This window comes from Ammospiza nelsoni, chromosome 3 (genome assembly GCF_027579445.1).
Source record: "Ammospiza nelsoni isolate bAmmNel1 chromosome 3, bAmmNel1.pri, whole genome shotgun sequence".
Lineage (NCBI taxonomy): Eukaryota > Metazoa > Chordata > Aves > Passeriformes > Passerellidae > Ammospiza > Ammospiza nelsoni.
In genome coordinates this window covers 56,589,847-56,610,752 of record NC_080635.1, presented here as the reverse complement: position 1 = coordinate 56,610,752, position 20,906 = coordinate 56,589,847, and the positions used below count along the sequence as shown (strand labels likewise).

Below are 20,906 nucleotides of genomic sequence, written 5' to 3'. Positions count from 1 at the left end.
TTCCTGCTGTATTTTTTGCCATAAACATCTGGTATCAATTTCTGTTGTAAATGGGATACTTTGATAGATGGAGGTTTGCTATTGCTTTTAAAACTGTTTATTGCTTTTACTTTACTCTCCTTCAAAGCATCTGGAGACAGACTCATTCTTTATGACATGATAATGTTTATTTTCTTGCAAAAATTGTTTGACATTAATCTCTTAGGTACACATCATGGTAATTAGGAGATATAGTATAAACATATAGGTTGGATTAGATTTGGATCACATGTAAAAGGAAGGATTTCTTTATATTTTTTTTTCCCATTTACTTAGGTGATTTTGAGCATTCTGAACACCCTGTAGTTGTGTCTTATTAGTAGAAACTGCAAAATTATGATAATGATCCTCAAATGTTAGTAAGTGCCAGTGGAGGACTTCCTGCAATGTATGTTCCCTTAGCAAATGAAAATTGTCTGAGCTTTATGTTGTTCCTTACTGCAATCAAACAACTTAGAGCATAAACTACTTTTCTCAAGAGTGTATGTTTTACCAAATATTATTTCCAGTAGTCCTTGTGTTCAAACTCCCAGGTTACAAAGATATTTGCTTATTTGTTTTGTAAATAAATAGTTACTGTATTCCTTTTTTTTAAGATGATGGGATCATACAATTTTGAATTGCCAAATCTAATGTCATGCTTGCCAAAGCATGTCTAAAAAATAGAGATTTGTGTAATACTGTCACTCATGCAGCACATATTGCCACTTTATACTAGAAAGGAAAATCACTTAATTTGAACATTACAGTTTTGCATTCTACAGAGAAGTTTATTTGCCCCTTACTCCTAGCTGAATTCACTAAAGATCATTCTAGCTTTTCAGAAATTCAGATTTCCATATTCCTACAAGAATTTCTGTTACATTTATAACATTTGTTGTTGGCAATCATTCAGAAATGCTGTTAATTTATCTGTGTTTGAAAAAGGAGGAACAGTCTAGGCATGGCTTTTGTCCTCTTAGCATCTTCCTCCTGCCAAACATATGATACATGTCATTATGTAGGATGGACTAGTGGCAATCTAGGTTATTGATATTGATTGGTATAAGATCATGGAATTGGTCATTCTGGTATATGGAGTGCGATGTAGGTTACATCCAAACTGCATCCAAATTAATTTATCAACAATGAAGTGAATGTCTGTCTTCTTCCTTAAAGCACAATAATAAAAAATTAGAAGTAAAAAATACTGTCTGAATAATTTTCAAAACTTTCCAGCATTAAAAGAGTACTGAAATTTGAGAATTATGTGCACATCTACTCATAATTTCAGCAACACTAAAGTGCAACATGCTCTACATGATTGACTGACTAATGATTTATTCATAATTTAATTTAAACTTCTGTTACATTATTCTGAATGAACTTTCTTGAACAAAAGTATGTCTTAAAAGAATTATTAGATCTTGATTAATGTTTCAAATGAAAGCAAATTCAAGGAAATTTAATGTGATGCTTGGGTAATAACTACTTTTGTTGCTAACAATGCCCCCTAATTTGCAGTCTGACTTGAAGCCAGTCTAGCTGCCAGCATGGGCTTCTCTCTGTTATGCCATTACCTTCTGTAATGCTATTCTCTTTTTCTTTGGATCTTTATCCATTGCGGTCCTTCAACCCCTCAAGACTATTTGGCTTCACAAAGAGTAACTAAATTCCTCTTACTCTTCACCAGAGGGCATATTTTTCAATGCTTTATTCATTTTGATCTTTCTCTACCTTTCTGTCTAACTTCTCATCCCACTTGCAGGATGGTTATCAGATTCAGGTAACACCGAGATGATTCAACTTTCTTTTGCTCTCAGACTTTTTATAAAGTTCATTGTCTTCATTAGATGTTTCCCAAATGCCAACAGGATGTCTGCACTATTACTTCTGTTTTTTCCATGTCATTGTTAAAAATTGTCTGTGGTAAAGAAGTAAATTGTATGTCCTTCCTTTAGAAATACTTCAGTTCAGTTCATACCCTTTTGCCATACTGAAATATGAAATTTAAAATATTTTCATTCAGTGAATGTGTTTGATGGTTTTACAGTATTAGTTATCTTACAGAACTTTGTTTCATCAAATCTATTATTTTATAGAATTTTATTTTATATGGTTTGTGTTGGAAGGGACCTTAGAGATGACCCAGTTCCATCCAACCCCCTTGCCATGGGCAGGGACACCTTCCATTAGACCAGGTTGTTCAAAATCCCCTCCATCCTGGCATTGAATGCTTCCAGGGATGGGGATGCACAGCTTCTCTGGGCAGGACATTCAGTTTTACCATTCAGTTTTAACTAAACTAACTAGCTAGTTTTATGAACAACAAGATAATAAATTTAAAATGTCACCTAAAAGCCATCAAGGCAATTATTATGTATTGTCATTTTAAGGCAATACTTAATAGGAAACCTGGTGTTTATTATTTGTTCTCCATATACAGACATTTTCTTTCTGCCAGTTTTGTGCTTGAGTGCTGTAACCAATGCTTTGTAGTTAAGAATGTTGCTCTTTTAAGTTTCAGCTCTATTGTTCAGGCTACTTGGTGACTCAGACAAGTGCCATTTCATCAGTCTTTGAAGTCTGGAAATAATTTTTTGTACTTGGTAATAAAGGAAAAATACAGGAAAAGGCAATTATTTATTTCCTCTATTGTTACCCCACCCATAAAAACAGCAGGTATTGCAACTGCCTAAATTCACTTCTAATGATCTATAGGTGTGTTTTATTTCAAACGTGTCAGAGCTGTTTCCTTCTACTGGATGATTTCTTGCCAATAGATTAATTGGCTCTCTCAGATATTTTCATTAAATATAATTATATGAAAAACTGTTTTACCAGATGTAACAGTATTTTCTATGTTTTTGTGAACTGCATTTTGTTTATTCTCTACCTCTCTCTTACTTGAAAAACATATTTCTTGGCACATAATTTGACTTTTAAAATATGTGCCTTTTTTCTTCCTTTTTCTCAAGATAATATTCAAGTGTATGGCAGGTATATTCCTCAAAACTGACTCAGTACATACCTTCAGAGAGGACACACACAGAAGGAAAATCCCTGCTATTTTAGGGCTGGTAAGGCAGTTTACCATGTATTCTGTATTCTGAAGATCAGTATAAATCATAACAATTCCCCCAAAAAATTATGGCGAGGTTCAATAATGTGTTTCACGTTTAACACTAAATAAAAAATAAATAAGACCTATTTTAAGGGAACTTCTGCACATTTTATTTTAGGAAGTTCATTCTAATTTCAAGGAATAACTTACGCAAGATCTAATAAATCGTATTGTGCAATATGTATTATTCTCCACTTCTCTTATATTTCTGGATTGAAAAAAAATATTCATGAAGAATGAGAATTCAAAAGAGACAATAATTCAATCTCTTGCATGAAATGAACACAGGGAGGACCACTGTGATTATAGTTACATGTCTACCTTCACCATTATTCTTTCTTTTTAGTTTCTTGTAGTATGGTTATAAGCCATTTCTTGTTTGAATTCATTGTTTCTAAACAATGTTTAAATGCAAAGTACTTACTTCCTCCATGTTCTACAGTCCACTAGGAATATAAACAGGTGTTTCATCAGTGAATTCTGATTTCGCAAATATCAGCATTTGCTCCATAGTTTGTTTGATATGCTCTTTGGTCCCTCTTCCACACACGTATCACACTTTCAGCAGAGTGAATTGTCATGAGTCTGTAAAACAGCATTCCACCAAGAGAATTTGTCTGGGGTTAGCTGATTAGAGATGTCACTTCATTTTATAGCAGGCATTTTTCCAGTTTGCCTCATGCCCCAGGCAGCGTGGTGCTGGAGCAGACAGATGCCCCTTTTTCTGCAGCGTGCACCTGGATTCCCATGCCCCTCGCAACAGGTATGGGGATGGAGATGCTGTCCAGGCTCTTGCCCTGATTTCTGGGAAGAGTAGAGCCAGGACAAAAACAGTAGGCTAGAAAGTTCTGACTGTTCTGACTGCAACTGGGAGCCCCAGTGGACAAAACTCAGCCCAAAATATGAAGAGAACAAACATCAGTTTTATTGCTCTTTTTGGTTATCCAAAAGCTCTAAAGCACTTCTTTAACCTAATTCTCTGAATAATGTTATTCCACTTACAAAACTGGAGTGTTTTTACTGTCTCCTGTTTATTCTTTCAGGATTTGTGGATTTAACACTCCATGATCAGGTCCATCTACTGGAATGTGCCTGGTTAGAGATACTGATGATCGGCTTAGTCTGGCGCTCCATGGAACACCCAGGAAAGCTTTTGTTTGCACCTAACCTGTTACTGGACAGGTCAGTCTGCATGTCGCTCTGCATTATTTAAGTTAACTTATTTCTGCTGCAATCAGATTCATTTTTAGCATGATATCATCTCACCAATACTACAATTTGACTGTACATCATGTGTCAAGCAGGCTTATGGTAGGTGAGACTGGAAAACGAATGCTCAGGAATGTGATACTGGTCATTTATTGGACAAGGAACACACCTGAGATTTGTCTGCTGCTTGAAGTGCTTCCTTCCAAAGTCAGCAGTAAATTTCTCTTATAATCTCTGCTGTTTGTTGCAGAAGTAATTTAAATTAAAAACTGAACACTATTCATTTAATTCAGATAGTTATTTTAGTTTATTTAAAATCCTCCTAGTTTTTCTTAGAATGAGTTTTTCCAAGCAACCAGACAAAATTTTGAGAGAAAATCCTCAGAGAATCTCAAGTGTAGTTTTATTTATTCATAGAGAATATATTAAGTTTGGGGTTTTTATCCTCATGAAAACTGGAGACATATATGTCAAACACATACTTGCTCCCTTCACTAAGCTTTTTTTTTTTAGCCAGTCCTGCTTCTGAGAGAAAAAATATTCATCTGTGCTGTATGGCAATATCCTGGATTTTAGCTGGCAGTCTTCATGTAAAAAGCAAGAAGACTGATAATTTAAAATATATTTTCTACTCTCTTGATATAAATTCAAGCTCTCTTTTCCTAGTCGTGTGAAAAGTTTCATGAAAAATTTCAATTAAATTTTCAGACAAAATTTCTTAGGATAGAGTAATCTTAGCTATTGGTGCCCCTTTTAGTTGAAGACTACTGCCCACACAGCAGAGCTGGCAGGGGAGAGCTGCTGTGCACAGAGGTCACTTCTTTGGCATCTTGGTCTAAACTGGAAGTGGCAGAAGAGCCAAACTGAGATGGAGTATTCAGAGAGGCAGCTAAGAGCTGGGCAAGCTCCTGACCTCATCAGGTAGCTGCCAGGGCACAGGGGTGGCAACACAGTGTCAGGGGCAGTGCCCTCAGCTACTGCAGCTACCAGGGGTGTGAATTAATCAAAATTCTCATTAGCAGAAAAATTTCTTATGATCAGCTTGCTCCGTTGACTGTGGGGTACTGAGTTTCCATGGTTGCATTCTTGCAGTGTTAATCCTTTGATTCCCTGCCCTCTATTTGCACACACACCCCCAGGATTTACTTTTAGCATTTTAGTAAAATACAAATGATAATACATAACAGAATAAAACGAAATATTTCCCAATAACAGAGAAGTGCTTATTGCCTTAGGAAAAATCCTATTCCACCTGTGTAAGCACAATGATCTGTGAGCTATGGAACTAGAAGAGTATAAAATACATTCTTGTTTTAGGTACAGAAAATATCTGCTTGTCTAAATGTAAGTACAGTCTGCACAAAAAGCTGCAACAGTTTTGAAATAATTTTGAAATTTTGGTCTTCTTCAACTTAAAATCCACATGCTCTCAGTAAAATGGAGTTTAAGCAGTTGATTCACACAGTTTTAAGTCAACTGTTGGATTAAAGAAAACCATTGCATGCAACTAGAACTTCAGGGCTCTTTGTTTTCTAAATTTCAATTGAGACTGTAAAAATGTAGATCTATTACATTTTCTAATTTTCAAATAATAAGAAACATGTTTCTAAGTCATCCTATACTTTCCTCACTCCATTTCGTAGGGATATTTGCAGAAAGTAAAATAATAAATTACTTGACTCTGGGAAGCAGTGATATGCTAATCAGTTAAATAACTCTTAATTTACTTCTTAATTAGTACTAAAAATATTTTGATGTGGTAATTTGATTTGGGCAAATTGGCTTTTGAGAATGTTATAGAGCAAAAATCTGTTGTTTGTCAAGTTTCAGAGGGCAGGACAGACACTGATTCAAAGCCTGTTTCTCTCAATGAAGTCCTTCCACTGCATCAAATATTCATAGAACTAGAAAATGGTTTGGGTTGGAAGGGACCTTAAATATCACTAGTGCCAGCCCCCCTTCCATCGGCAGGGACACCTTTCACTAGACCCCATTTCTCAGAGTCCCATCCAACACTTCTATATTTAGTGAAAACTCTCTATTGTTAATATAGAGTTTTAACACACTTTGTGTATGACTCTAGATCTCTGTGATCATTCTGTTGCAGACAGATCCTCTCTGATGTGAGAACTCCTTTCATTTTAGCATTCAGGCTTATCCTGATTCTAACAGATTCTTTTTGTCAAGGACCTTTGATATAGGTAGTCATTTGTATACATCTGTTCCTAAAGCTTAGGTCACACCAAATTTTATTATACAACTTTTCTTGCCCTTTGGCTAGATAAATACAGTCTTGTCTTGTTAACATCTATCTGAAATGTCATAAAAATAACCTTTCAGCTTTGCTGTTTTTTGAAACAAATGTGATCATTCTTCTCCCAACTCACTCCTCCTACTTGGGTCATATTAGACATATGCTTGTCTTGTCTCTGAAGATCTTTTGGAAACTGTCTTTTCTAATTCTATGCGAGTCAGCCAGTTACATTTTTAAATAAATACTTCTTCAACTTTCCTTTGCGACAATTCACACTTGGAAGACTTCTTGAAAAAATCTGTAAATCAGATCTTAATTAATAATTCTATGTTGCTTTTAAAAATTTTTCTTTGCCTGTAAGAAAATAATTACACAACAATTAAGTTGACAGTATGTGTAGACTGCTGTCTTCTGTATGGATGAATATAATCGCATTATCTCTTTTTTTCCCAGTCTGCATTGTAATTAGTGCATTTTGTGAGATAAAGCATCCTTTCTTATTCTGTTAATGCATTACCCAAATATTTGAGTCTTGATTCAAAATTTAAACAGTCTGCCAGTTATGTAGGACTAGTAGACTTTTACAGTGTACAACTGCTGCTATTAAAATGCTCAAATGACAATAATTATATATTAGAAAAACAGGCTCAATCAGGAAATACAATGACAAACTCACAGTACTGTACTTTAATGTACAGTACTTACTGAAATCAAATAATAAGTTCAAGATTTTATATTCTGGTTTTGAGAATTACTATATTGTATAAGGCAAATTCAGAAGTAAAGGCCTAGGTTTCTAGTAGGACAAACCAGATGTTTCCTGTCTGGAGGGTTCCCAAGAAACTAGGCCCTAAAAATGTCATTAGAACAGGGTTGGAATTTGTCAGGCCTGACAGTAGACTGTTTATAATTTTGAAGAAAATGTAATGTTTCTTCAGGAATAAGAAAGTCGTATTTTACTTTAGTTTGAAAGGATTTGTTGCATTCAGATATCATGCTGATCCCAGGTTACTCAGAGGCTTGAAACATAATTATAAAGAAAATCATGCTAGAAGTAGCTCACTTGAAACATTGTCAGTTTCAGCAAAATGGGAAATGCAGTGCTGCATTTTAAAAAGGAAGCCTGGTGACCACAGCAAAGAAGCTGATCAGATGCCATCTAAAGAAGAGAAGTGGCTGAAATTGTGAAATTGAATGAAAATAAAATAGTGAAAAGAGTCACTGTGAATTTTGTAAGAGGAAGCCACGAATACCTTGATGTCCTTTAAGAAATTAACATGCAAGGAGATGATAGACATCTTGTTGAATTTCCAAAAAGTATTAAACAAGTTCCAAATTTTATGTAGACAAATGTGATGGAATGTATGTAGGAGAATAATAATTCTGATCTTCCTAAACAACATTCTGAGTTGATCTTTCAATCTCATTGTTACCAGCGATTAGTTCTATAGAACCAGCATTTCTTTGCTTGTCAGTAGTCAGAGACTGCAGCTCTCCCTCCCCCAGGGAATGTTCACAACAGGAATAGTACAGAATAATAATATTATTCTGCATTATTCCTGTTGTAAACATGGAATAAGACAGATCATTGCCATTCCTCTGTTTATTTCTGTGCTTCATCTGTGCTTAGAAAACTGTGCCTTTCTGATTTTCTTTGTCTTGACAGTAATACTGAAAGAATTGGAGAGGTACCTAGAGGTGTTGTACCCAATTAATTGGGTACAACAGAAAATTAATAGAGATACAAGCCTTGCTGCAAAGACTAACTAAATGGACTGACTTCTCTGCCTGTGATTCTCACTAGAAGAATGGGAACAAAGTAAAGATGATAGGATTTGTATAAAGTCATGAGCACATTGAGAAGATGTGTGGTAGTCCTACAGTTATTATCGCTTCCAGCCCAGCACTAGAGGCAGTCACTTGACACCAGCAGATCCAAATGCCTGTATGCTTAGCCCACAGCTAAATATACCTTTGGTATGAGACAGTATGGCTGTCTTCATGTTATTTTCTACTGCTATTTTCTTATCATGGTTGTAAAAAATCTCTCATAGCAAAAAAATCTGTCTAGGGACTTATAAAATTTCAGTTCAATACAGTCAGTATTTTGGTGTTTCTATTGGGTTTTTTGCTTCTTTTTATGGAGAAAACTAGTCTGTTTTTCAGAACAGAAACTTACTCGAAACTTACTTCCACTTTCAGTGCTTGAAGGAGATTTTTATTCTCTCTAAATAGAAGAATTTATTTTTTACTGACTTTTGTATTGAGCAATGACAGGAGACTGTGGATCTCTCTGAACTGCAACTAACACCAATAGCAAAAAACCTTACAGCATTCACTGTGGGACAGGGTAGCTGATCAATTTCCTGCTTTCATGGCTTTTTTTCTGAACTTTTCTCACTATATCTGAAAAAAATTTTTTACATTCTTTATGTAAATATATTGGTAGAGATAAAATTAGATACAATAGAAGAGCATCAAGATGAAATCTGAGTATGTTTTTCTAGTCCCTCAACCTGTAAAATGTTCCAAATATCTGAGGACACCACACTTGTCTGTCACTTGAGTAAATGCATGACATTTCATATGAAATTATGGATGCATTAGTTACCATTGATTAATTAGAAAAATTGAAGCAAAGTGATCCCAAGTGCTTGATTCAGAATGCTTCCTTAGTGACTTTCTGCTTGTATTCATTTCAAAAGGGAAAAGTCCATAGGCAACAAGTATATCCTAATTAGCCCTTCAAAATGGATTTGAAAAGTGATTGTACATTTACTTTTCATCACATCTTTAATAGCAATAGATTCCATCCAGAAAACCCAGCTCAAAAAAATCATCTTGTCATTAGGCACTTGCTTGATAGAGCTGAATGGATTGACTTGTAGACAGTTTAAGAATCTCTTGAAATAATTCAATTTCTCTATCATTTTTTACTGTATGGTTGAATTTTGAGATGTATTATTATACTGCAGACCCTGCAGAATGAAAAAAAATGATACTATTACAAGAGACAAAATTATAAAACTTAAAAGAATTAAAAATTACTGTCTCTTTATTGTGAATCAGTTTTTACTGTCTTTTTGGGCAAAATTCAAAGACTACCCAATTCTGTAACTCAAACAACTTAAATGTAACATAAGGACAATCTTCCAGAGTCTGGAGAAGTGCTGGGTAATGCTCAAAGTGATGAATTCTTACAAAAATACAAAAAAGGAGGCCCCCTCTCATTATGATCTCCACATCTTCACGGTTTTCAGCTGATAGATTTCCTGAGGGACTTGTAGGCACAGAAAAGAAGTTTTCAAAGAAAATGAAATAATTCTGGGTTCAAGATAGTCCCTACACAAATTATGAGATTACTCGTTCATCTAGTAACCCTGACCTTGGAAGCTCAAGCCCCAGTTCTAGGTCACATTGTACTGTGATGCTGCTATTTCCAAATCAAACTTTCTTTGCATTTCTGATATGGAGAGAATTTTTAAATGTTTTTTTGGCTTTATGGTGACTCATACTGAATATAAATTAAACTGAAAAAGGCCCTCCTGTAAATCAGAATAACTTTTCTTTGGCCAATTATTTTAGCTTTATTATTCCCAAATGGAGAGCCTTCACAATAATTTTCTAATCTAAATGTGTTATATGTGACCAAGGAATAATTAGTTTTCTTAGAACTATCATAGCAGCATTTTTGGGATTTTCTCCTTCCTGGCATATTTGTAGACCCATTTCACATTATATTTTACAAAGAGAAAAATCTTTTAAAGGTACTTAGTAGCTAATTGTCTCTGTGTTTCAGACCGGATTAACCACTGCTCAAATGTGCAGAGTACTGCTCTTACCCTGTTTGCCTAGCTGGATCATCCTCTGGTCATTAAGTCAGGACAGACCCTTGGTTGGCCTCCTAGCTCTGAGAGCAAGTGTAAAACATGTGGGAGCCCAGGTGGTGCAGCCCATGGGAGCAGCTGAGGAGAACGGGCTCGAGGCAGAATGGGCAGATCCTGCAGGGCAACAACTGATTGCATAGCTGATATTGATGGTGTGGATTCAACTTCCTTATCATGGAACCTGCTGTGAGGGTCAAGAATGTCTGGGAAGAGAGGAGATACATGCCATGGAGTGAGGCAAAATCATGATTTCCACAGACTGGCCAACATGGTAAAGGAACTTTAAACCAGGATGGTGTGGACAGGAAAGACATAATAACAAAACTTATTAGTAGGAAACCTCCCTAAGTATGTGCATGCAGATAAATACAGAATTGCCTCCAGAACATCATGGTGGGGGAAACTCCATAAACTTTCTGAGAATTCAGCACAACTAGGTGCCCTCTGAGCCAGCAGACTGCCCTCCCAGACTGCCTTAGGAAAAGCTTTAGCAGCATCTGGAGGTGGGTGATGCCCTCTCACTGCTTGGACGTGCTGTGGGAATTCTGGAGTGCTGTGTCCAGTTCTGAGTTACCCTACCCAAGACAGACAGGTACATACTGGACTGAGGCCAGTGACAGGCCACAAAGAGTGGACTGGAACAACTTTCTTAACAAGGAGAATCTGAGAAGATTCAGGTCTGATAAATATCTGATGGAGAGGGGAAGTAAAGAAGGCAGTGGAAGATTCTTCTCAGTGACAGGAAAAGAGGTTTTGGAGTCTCAGTCCTTGGAGATACTGAAAACCCAGCAATATATATGCCTGAGCAGGGCCACTAAACTAGATTATTTCCAGATAATTCATGCAACATCAGCAGCTCTGTTAATCTGTGACTAACTCTAGGTGAAAATAACTTCAAAATTGATATATTTTTTCTTTTTTTTATTGATAAATGTGCTACTACATATATTTTTCAATGATGACTTTTAAATATTGAACTAATTTTATAAATTTTGAATATGTTTTAGCCAGCAAGTGACCCAAATCTTTGTTCTTAAGCTGATATTGAATAAGAAACAATGGGGTCTTAACAACATGCTCTGGAAGTGCAGGCTGTAGTACCAGCCATTGACTGTAGTCTAGGAAGTTCCCCAGGGTGTGTTAATTGAAAACCAGTATTCAGGGAGAAATGGGATGAGCCTTCTACCTCTGAAGGCTTATGAACAAGTCAATTAAAAAATTCCCTAATCCCCAAATCAAAAACCACATGGAAAACAACAAAACAGAACTGTAGAACAAGACCTGCATATAATTAATTTGTCCTTTTCCATAGCTCACACCTTCATGACCACCTACCACTTATTGGTTGATTTGTGTGAAGGTGCAAGCTAGATTGCTGTGATCAAAACAACATTTTTTCCAAAGCAAAATGATATCTAACCTCCTGGACAATGACAGAAGAATAAGCGTTTCTCTTTATCAGCAGGATTCACATCTGACACTTTGATTTACTTTTCACTTGGTAGTTTCTGCTTTTCTCTTTGATTCCTGTTCTTTTCAGATTGTTTTTTTTTCCAGAGCTTTGGAGTTATTTTTTTTTCAGATTTTAGTTTTTTTCCTGCTTACTTTTCCCCAAAATTTTTCCACAATCCCTTGGTGTTACTGATTAAATGCAGGATGGTCTGAAGAAAAATTTCTCTACTGATTACAATTTTCTCATCTTTTAATGACTGATAAAGCATGGCATTGAGAAAAGGTGGAATCCTCTGTTAGTTAAATAGCCCTATAATTCCTGTCTGGCCGTATTTAAGGCGTCCAAGTAGATGTTCTTGATTTGGTCTTAAATCCTTGCAGATGGAGCTTTCCTGACATCCCACCTCCTTAAGCTGCTTTAGTGCGTTGCTTCACATAGGAGTAGAAAGCTTCTACCAATGTCTATTAATAGAACTAGTTTATATAGAATACATTAATGTATATAAAGGTCCTCTCTTGTTTGGAAGTCTGTGCACAGACTTACTGTTCTTCTGTGTCAGAGCATGGGCACTTGAGTTAAATATGTGAATGCCCTCCTGTCTAACTGGGAATGTGAATGTTATCCTTGCAGTTTTCCTCTCTCCTGTTTCCTAACCTACCTTTAGGCTTATGAGCACATCCAAGCCTTATTTAGAGGCTTCATCACGAAGTTACTAAGTCTACTTTTGAAGCTGATATTCCCTGTCCTAGCCTTGTGCATCCCATCTGTTCTTGGCAGCCCCTTTTCATCAAGTGAAGTACCATGGTAGAAGAAGACAGATAACAAACACAGTCAGACTTTGTTTTGGTGGTGCATCTCTTTAGCATTTCCCTTTGAATTAAAAGTTTGATAAGAACATCCATTGAGTCCTTGAGTCCCTGTTCCCTTCACCCAAGCACTCTTCATTATTAATGTTTACTTGATCTTGTGTTTCTGTTAAAGGCATTCCTGCTGTCTAAGTTTTTCCCAAGACTTAAATAAAATTCTTACTCCTATATACAGTGGAATAGCCTGGAGTAGCCTGGTCTTTCACACACACAGCAGATAGCAAAACAAAAGAGATTGGGAACAATTTAACATCTCTTAAATTTACATAGTTTTTATTAATCCTCTATCATGCGAGTTCAGTTGATGGGAAAGAGGCACACATGTTGGTTTAAGGGCATGGAATATGTGTTGCTGGATTAGGGCTTTTTGTCCAGAGGTCATACTTGTCAGCAAGAGAATCATGATTGGAATATTGATTATGTAAACTACAGTCTATTGAACTGTTTTTCTAGGAGGTTTGGAATAATTCTTACTTGCTATCAAAATGTCTGTCTCAGGAGGCACCATAAGGCATGTTAAATAGTCTGAGTTTACAAATAACTTCCTGTTTCTTTTTTTTCCTCTGATGGTAGACATGCAAATTTTGCAATTTGTTCAGACTGTGTAATATTTTGAAAAGCTTTGAATGCTGGCTGCAGTAGTTTTGGTAATTTTGTGGATTCTAGGAATTAAATAAATATCTCAGTCAGGCATGAAAATGTGGTGGTGTTTTTTTTTGGTTTTTTTTGGGTTTTTTTATTTTTTTTTTTTTTTTTTTTTTTTTTTTTTTTTTTAATATGGGTTATTTTTTGGATCCACAGAAGCTTTTTCTTTCCACAAAATCCTGAAATACTAAATTCTTAAACAAAGGTTTTTTTGGGCATTATTTAAGTTTATGCAAAACTATTAAAGGATTCTAGCCCTCTGTGCTAAACTCTACAGAGAGGAAATTAATATTTCTATAGTTGTATGCAAATATATTGTATCAGAAGCATTGGAACTTGTCCTGATGCATTGGAGAGTGCAAAGAGGTTTCTCAGTCTGCAATCAGAAGGGAAGATGTCTTCTTTGTCTGAGGCTCTGGTGTGGGTTCAGACATCAGCTACAGGTTCTCAACAGCACATCTGTGTTAAGACCTGAGGCAGGTATCTCTGTCCAGGCAGGTTTCTTGTGACAGTGAAATTAGGACATGCTCAATCTTTTTTCATGTTATAAATCATAGTCTGTTCATTTGAAATTTCTTTTGCATCTTCCTGTAGCAATTATCTTCTTAATTTTGTTGATGAAAGCCATATCTAAAAAGTATTATATTTCTAAACAGCAGAACGGATCACTCATTAAGTCTTACATATTAAAATTTCATTCAGGAAGGCCTAGTAGAAGTAAAAGTAGGTAGTTCTTGTAAAGGGTAGCAGTGAAAATGACCAAAAGATCTGCAGACTAAATTTTCACAAGAAATAATTACAATCTGCATTAATTCTTCAGCTGCAGGTTGAGTGGGCAAGATGAAAATTAGTGAGTGGGAATGCCTTGCACTGTGAGCAGAAGGAGATGGTTAATAGCCTTTGCTAATGAACACTTTGAGATGTTCCAAATTTCAGCTTTGTTTAAAGCTGCAATGTAAAAAGTTACTCGATATGTGGAGTGAACTGATAGTTTTAATCAGTCACACAGACATGATTTTGGCCTCTTAGGTCCTTCCTGAGCTCATGAATAAGCTTGTTCTTTAAGGAGGGATTATGTTGATATTGAACAACAAGAGAAGTGTGTTGGAACATTAAAGGTTGCTCGGGCATCTATAAACAAGTGCAAATGGTTAGGGAGGGAGAAATGTAAAGAATTGGGATCTTTTCAGATAAAGAGAAAATAAGAAAATAAAGAGGAAGCAAAGTAACAAAAGCAGAACACATCCACACAAATCAAAATGTAGTTTCAAGCAAATATTTTTCTCAATATAAGGATTTGGTTGAGTCAATTTAAAATGTTCCATCACAGTAATGAGTTCCTGAAACTGATTTTTTTTGGAAATACAGTACTTAATAGTTTATTTATTTTACTTGAAACAGTGCTTTTGTAATCACACGTATATCAAATGTGCCCAGAGTAAGAAGTCACATACTTGCTCATGAGCTGATGAAGTCAAATTGGAGGGTATTGGTCCAAGGGGATGAAAAACTCATGGCACCATCAGTTTAAAACTGAATGTCTCCCCATTGATGGTATTCACACAGGAATCAAGGGAAATGTGTAGAGGGCATGGTGGAAATTTTTGACATGCTGCTGGCTACTGCTGCTCGGTTTCGCATGATGAACCTTCAAGGGGAGGAATTCGTGTGCCTTAAGTCCATCATCCTGCTCAATTCTGGTAAGTTGTGTGCTTTGCTGTCACTTGGGTAACTGTGGCTGCTTCTGCATGTGGTTGAACACTGCTTGCTGTCCTTAATGGCGTTCTCATTTTGAGACAGCAGCATTGGAAAGGAGTTTTCAACACAGATGCAGGCAGGACCTCCAGGCAGGCGTGGGCACAGTCAAATGTGTCTGGTGATGTAGGTGAGGCCCAGAAAATGGATGCAGTGAGCAGATGATGCATTGTGTGCGGCTGATGTGGAGAGTGGTCCGAGGAGTGCTTTGAACTAGATGTTGCCAGGTCTTAAAACTCTGCTTACGAGACACTGAAGTAGCTGGAACCACACACATGGCACCCAAAGGCAATGCTTAACTGCAGTGCTCAGGTGATGGCAAAATAAAAGGAAATAAAAATGTGATCGAGTTTATCATGGTTTAGTTTATATTATATTATATTATAGGCATCTAAAACTGATGTAATCACTTTCCACTTCCTTTATAGTTTTTGGCTGTAAATCTCATCCTGAGGTACACTTCAAAAATAGATGACTCGATAACAAGTGTCAGGTTATGATGATTTGAATTTTACATGAGATGATTGAAAAAGCAAATTTAACTTGAAACTTGTGACAGAAAACTTCTGTTGCACACCAGAGGACTCTTTTCTGTTTGAAATTAAAAAAAAAACCCCTCCAGAAAATTTCCTTATATGCAGAAATGAGACCCATGGTATTTTCATAGAAATTATCGACATCTAAAATAATAATGTAGGCACCAAACTAAAAACCTTTAGAGAAAATTCCCTGCTAAGCTGTTACCTGGTGACTAAAGGTGCCAGAGTTCCCCAATGCTGAGGATTTACTCACTTGTAAAGTTTTTCCTGTTGTCTTTGAACTTGTGGATGGTACCACCCTCTAGAGAAAACAGATGTGGAGGGCTCTGTTTCCATTTAACCAGTTATCTAACAGATCACTTGCCCAAATTGCAGGAAAAAGAAATTTAGGATATTGACATCAAAGGCTAACTGTAAACACAGCAGATGTTGCTTTATTGACCAGGCACTTTTCTTTATGGAAGCTTGGATGTTGTCTCCTCAACGTCCAAGCAAAATTATGTATTTATACAATCTAATACAAAATGCCTTATGCATGTTTTATGAGATATGAATGTGGTTCAGGTTTTGTTGTGGTTGTAACCAATTGCCAAAAAGTAACATTTTAGGAAAGCAAGTGGCATATTTGAAATGAAGGGCTATTGTCTTACCTTAATTGCCAGGATAAGACAGTTCTAATTACTGTTTGGCATTTTATTTTCCTTTTATTGCCCTGATAATTATAACAGAATATTTCCTAGAGTTAAATATTCTTCCTGGAAAGTAATGCTCCTCCAGAATTTTAGCTAATATATTCAAACCTAATATATTTAAACTTCTTAAATAAATCTAGAATATATAATTGATTTATAAAAATTTTGAATTTCAGTTAGAAACAATGGAAGTGGAGGTTTGAAAAAAAGAAATTAGATGTTCATGTCTTGAACATGAAAAATTTAAGTCATGCTCTTGAGAAATTTTGTGCCTATTTGTATTTAGTATTGATTCATAAAGCAAAATATTTTTTTCCGACAAAGCCCTGCCAGGCATCACCAGCTATCCTTCATAAGCACATCTCACTGTGTTAATGGGAATTTTCATTACAAGATTCCCCTAAGGAAAAACTGTAAAAAAAAAAGAAATATATATATATATATAGCAAGTGAAGTCAGTGATAATCAGAGGCAGATTTCCTTCTGCATATAAGAGAGATGGGACGACTGTAAACTCAATGTATATATGGCCACAGAATGTATGTCTATATTGGATGTCATTATCTTTATGCATAAAAGTACATTTCAGTATTTGTAATCCTATAACAAACTACTTTTGTAACTAGACAGTGGGAATGTGGATACAAGTGTCTGACTATCAGACTCTCGAGATGCTCAAATTAAGAGGCATTAGACTGCAATACAGAGATAAGTAGCATAATTTGGAATATGTGTAAGAGTTGTGTGTTTGGCATAGATCCTCTAAAATATCTTCTGGAGTTGCTTTACTTCACAGAAGTACTAAAGAACTATTACTAAAGAAACAGCAGATAAACATACAATCAATTTTTGGCTTATTATGCTGTCTGCATTATATATGCATGTGATTAAACCAGCAGATCTCAAAATGGTTTAAACAAGTGGATTAATTAAACAAATAGGACTGATTATGCTGCATCTTGTGTTTAAAAGCAGTCTGCATTTGCATTCTAAATCGTTGTGTGGATTTAATTCAGTGAGTGTACACAAACATTTCTTTATTAAGTCCTTGGACATCTGGAAGTCTCTTCACATGAAGTAGAGTTGTTTATTGCCTTTGTTGGACATTTCTAGTTTTGCAACATGTTGCAAGGCTGTTTAACATCTTTACACTCCTTTTCCATGTGGTTTTGGACAAAACACAATTTTAGTTTTTATTTTTTTTAGATTTGTTCAGTGCATGTAGAGAGGATGAAAGGTTTTGTTTGTAAACCAAGGTAGATGCTTATGCAACTACCACAGTTTTCCTGAGATATTAAGGTGACAGCATGTCTGTAACAACAAGGACATAATTGTGTCCATCTAAATAGTAAACCTAAAGGTCCCCTGCAATAAATCTTTTGACTAAAAAGCAAAGCCGTGTTTTCAAAAACCACATTCAGCTGTTACTTAACATTGAAAAATAAATATTAGAATCATGAAAGGGCAACATGATGCCAGATGTTTTACTTTTGAGTGTATCAGAGAAGAGGAACTTGTGGATGGTACCACCCTATGCTATGTGGCAAAGCAGCAGGCTTTCATTTTGCACATGATGATGTAGGTCACATCTGCCTTAGAAGCCGATTAACCGAATTAGTTAGCTGGTTAAACCACAGAGCTGGAAAGATTTTGTTGATTTGATGAATACAGGAGACCTCTTGATACATTGTTCCACGTGACTGTTTGTTATTCTTTTCTCCTGGTGTTTTTCAGTTCCTGATAAATTGTGCTTATTTATTTCTTTATTTTGGGGGCTGGATGATTCCAGGAGTGCATGGTACAGAGATGAGTTCCCTCATACCTCAGCCTGTCTTGCTACAGCTTCACAGCAATTGGGTGTAGTGGAATACTACTACAGAGCAACTGGGTCTTGTTCTGTAAGCCTGAACTCTAAATGTAAAAAAATACTTTAAACTGGGTTTTATTGTGACAGAAAAGATTTTGAGGACATTCGCTTCTACAGTAAAATGCAACAAATATATAATTATATATGGTGAGAGATACAAAATTCTATCAGTGTAGAATGCCAAGGGCTGGCATGGTAGCACAGCAGCCCCCAAGGGATCCTGTTCTGGTATGTGTTATGGGTGTGAACCAACAGGCTTTGCTTGCTTGTGGGGTGGCGCTTCCTCTGTTCTTGTGCCTGTTAGGTTTTACAACACTGACCTGCAGAAAGAGCTGGAAATCAACCTGGTAGCTATTGAATTTAGGCTTAGAAAGGCCTTGGAGACTGTTAAATTTCACTTTGCTGAGGCAATTTTCTGCACCCTCATTTGAAAGCTCTGCTTGGATGTGTATGAGTGTGTGATAGCCAGCATTTTTTTTTTGGGCAGTTTCTGGTCAATGGCCTGGGGCAGGAGCAATCACTGTGATTTTTCTTGGCAGCTATTGACTGGCAGTTGCCTGCATTCTCTACAGTTATTGGGGAGTGCTTTTGTGATTTACAGTTTTTAATAGCTTCTAGACTGGACCTAGGTGAGAAAAAATTCCTCCTAAATATTACTTTCTTTTACTAGTTTCAATAATATGAAGCTATGGGGTATTGCTGCAAGAGCACAATAGTTTCCTGTGGCTGAAGCAAACTTCTCTGGGGGCACTGTGCATTTATGAGATTAATATTTCCTTCTAGTGGATTGTGCTCTGCCAGTGATATTTAAGAATCTTGCCCCTACAGTATGTGTTAAGCTATCAAACCTTGTATTGTCAATAGGCATACGTGAGGGTGTTGAGTCAGGTGAAAAATGTTCAGCTGAGAAAAGCCCAAGGACCAGCTTCTGTTTGTGAATTTCAGTAAAAATAATAATAATAGCTATGAAAAGCCATGTGAGAAAAGAGGCCACTGTACTATTTATCTATATCAAATTTGAAGCAGTACCCATTACCAAAATTAAGCACTCTGACTGATAATTTTCAGAAGTTGTACTATGTTGGAGTTATCCTTTTAAAACAGTTTTCTTGCTTACTCTTTCCCAGAGACACTCACATTCACAAACACATTTACATTTCTTTTTAGCAGAGAGGAAGAAACCCATAAAAACTACTTGTAGGTTACAGTAGTTCTAGGTGTCAGGTCCTCGAAGTACCCAGATGATGTGAGGAGATGAGGGAGGCCAAGATGTTAAAAAAATCTCAACTCCCTGACTGCTCAGATGCACAGCAAAGTATCTTCACATCCAGTGGTAGCCCCAAGGCTGCAAACAATAAAAACAAGCTATACCATCTATATCTGACAAGCTATAGCATATATGTCTGTCTGTGAGTGCATACTAGTGTCTGAATGTCTTTTATTCTTAATAGTTTAATAATTGCATTCCATATTCTGCTATATACGATGCTTTAAAGAAAAGAAAAACAAAAAATTATTCCAGAAACCATTTTTCCCAAGGACGAAATCCAGATCTCTTCTTTGCTCTGCAAGCTGATGCAGAGGGGCCAAAGCATAAGATTTGTCAAGTCTGTTATAGACACAAGACAATGAACACTCTATGATGCAGCCAGTTTGATTGTATTCCTGTATGCACATCTTAAACCTCTGGTGCCTCAGGACTGGATTATGGCAATATGACCTGTTTAGAGTTATTGGTTCAGTCCAAAAGATTTAAAAACTGATGCTGAATGCAACAGCTCTCTTTTGGCAGCACAGTGTTGTTGTGACCTGACTGACATTGGCTGTGTGTTGTTGTCCAGAAAAAAATCAAGATAAAACAGCCCAAAATAGTTTAGACTTTTCCATTTTGAAAGCTGATGTGCTTCATGCTCTCAAGATTTACTAGCAGCAAAAACTCTTATGCCTGGATTAGAGACTCTTGTAGGTGATGTAGAGGGGCTGTTGGAGAGGGAGTTTTAAGATGTTCTGTATTCTGGAAAAATTTTTATCTGATCCAAACCTTCAGGCTGCTCACTTTCAGCAGTAAGCTATTCAAGACAGCTAAATTTGCACAAGCTGATTTGGACACTGTTTTTAAAGCAGAGTCAGCTTTGCACGTGAAGGAGCACACCTTTCAAGGCTTTTGCTTGGTTAGGAGAGTTTTGTTGAGGCAAACATAACATTAAAAACCCCTGGTTTTGTTTGCATGTATTGTGGTAACATTTTTCAGTTCTAAACTGTCTAGAAAAGTCACTAAAAATCAAATATTAAACAACAGGGGAAATGGCAAAAGCTGCTGAAAGCTTGGGTTGGTTGGTAAGTATTCCAGAGCTCTCAAGGGGAACAGCGTCTCCTCAAGGTTTCAGAGCCAAGTGACCAGGAAAAGTGCACAGCCCACACATAGGACTAGCTGCAGGTGTCACCCAGCACCTGGTACAGACCTTGGTGAGACCCAGGAAGGAAAGTGGCATTGTCTTCCTCCTCCTGCTTTTCCCATAGTGCCCAAATCCATGCTCCAGGGTCATTCAGAGCAGCGACATGGCTGCCAAGCAAGAGAGCTGGCACACAGTCAAATC

General features: G+C 36.5%; 1 protein-coding gene across 1 annotated transcript in view; it reads left to right on the top strand.

Moving 5' to 3' along the window:
• ESR1 (estrogen receptor 1) overlaps nucleotides 1–20,906 on the top strand; it is a 113,794-nt gene that overhangs the window by 85,790 nt on the left and 7,098 nt on the right. The window contains exons 6-7 of the mRNA XM_059468496.1: nucleotides 4,186–4,324; nucleotides 15,023–15,156. Of these exons, the coding sequence (XP_059324479.1) occupies nucleotides 4,186–4,324; nucleotides 15,023–15,156 (273 nt within the window). The remainder of the gene's footprint in view (nucleotides 1–4,185; nucleotides 4,325–15,022; nucleotides 15,157–20,906) is intronic.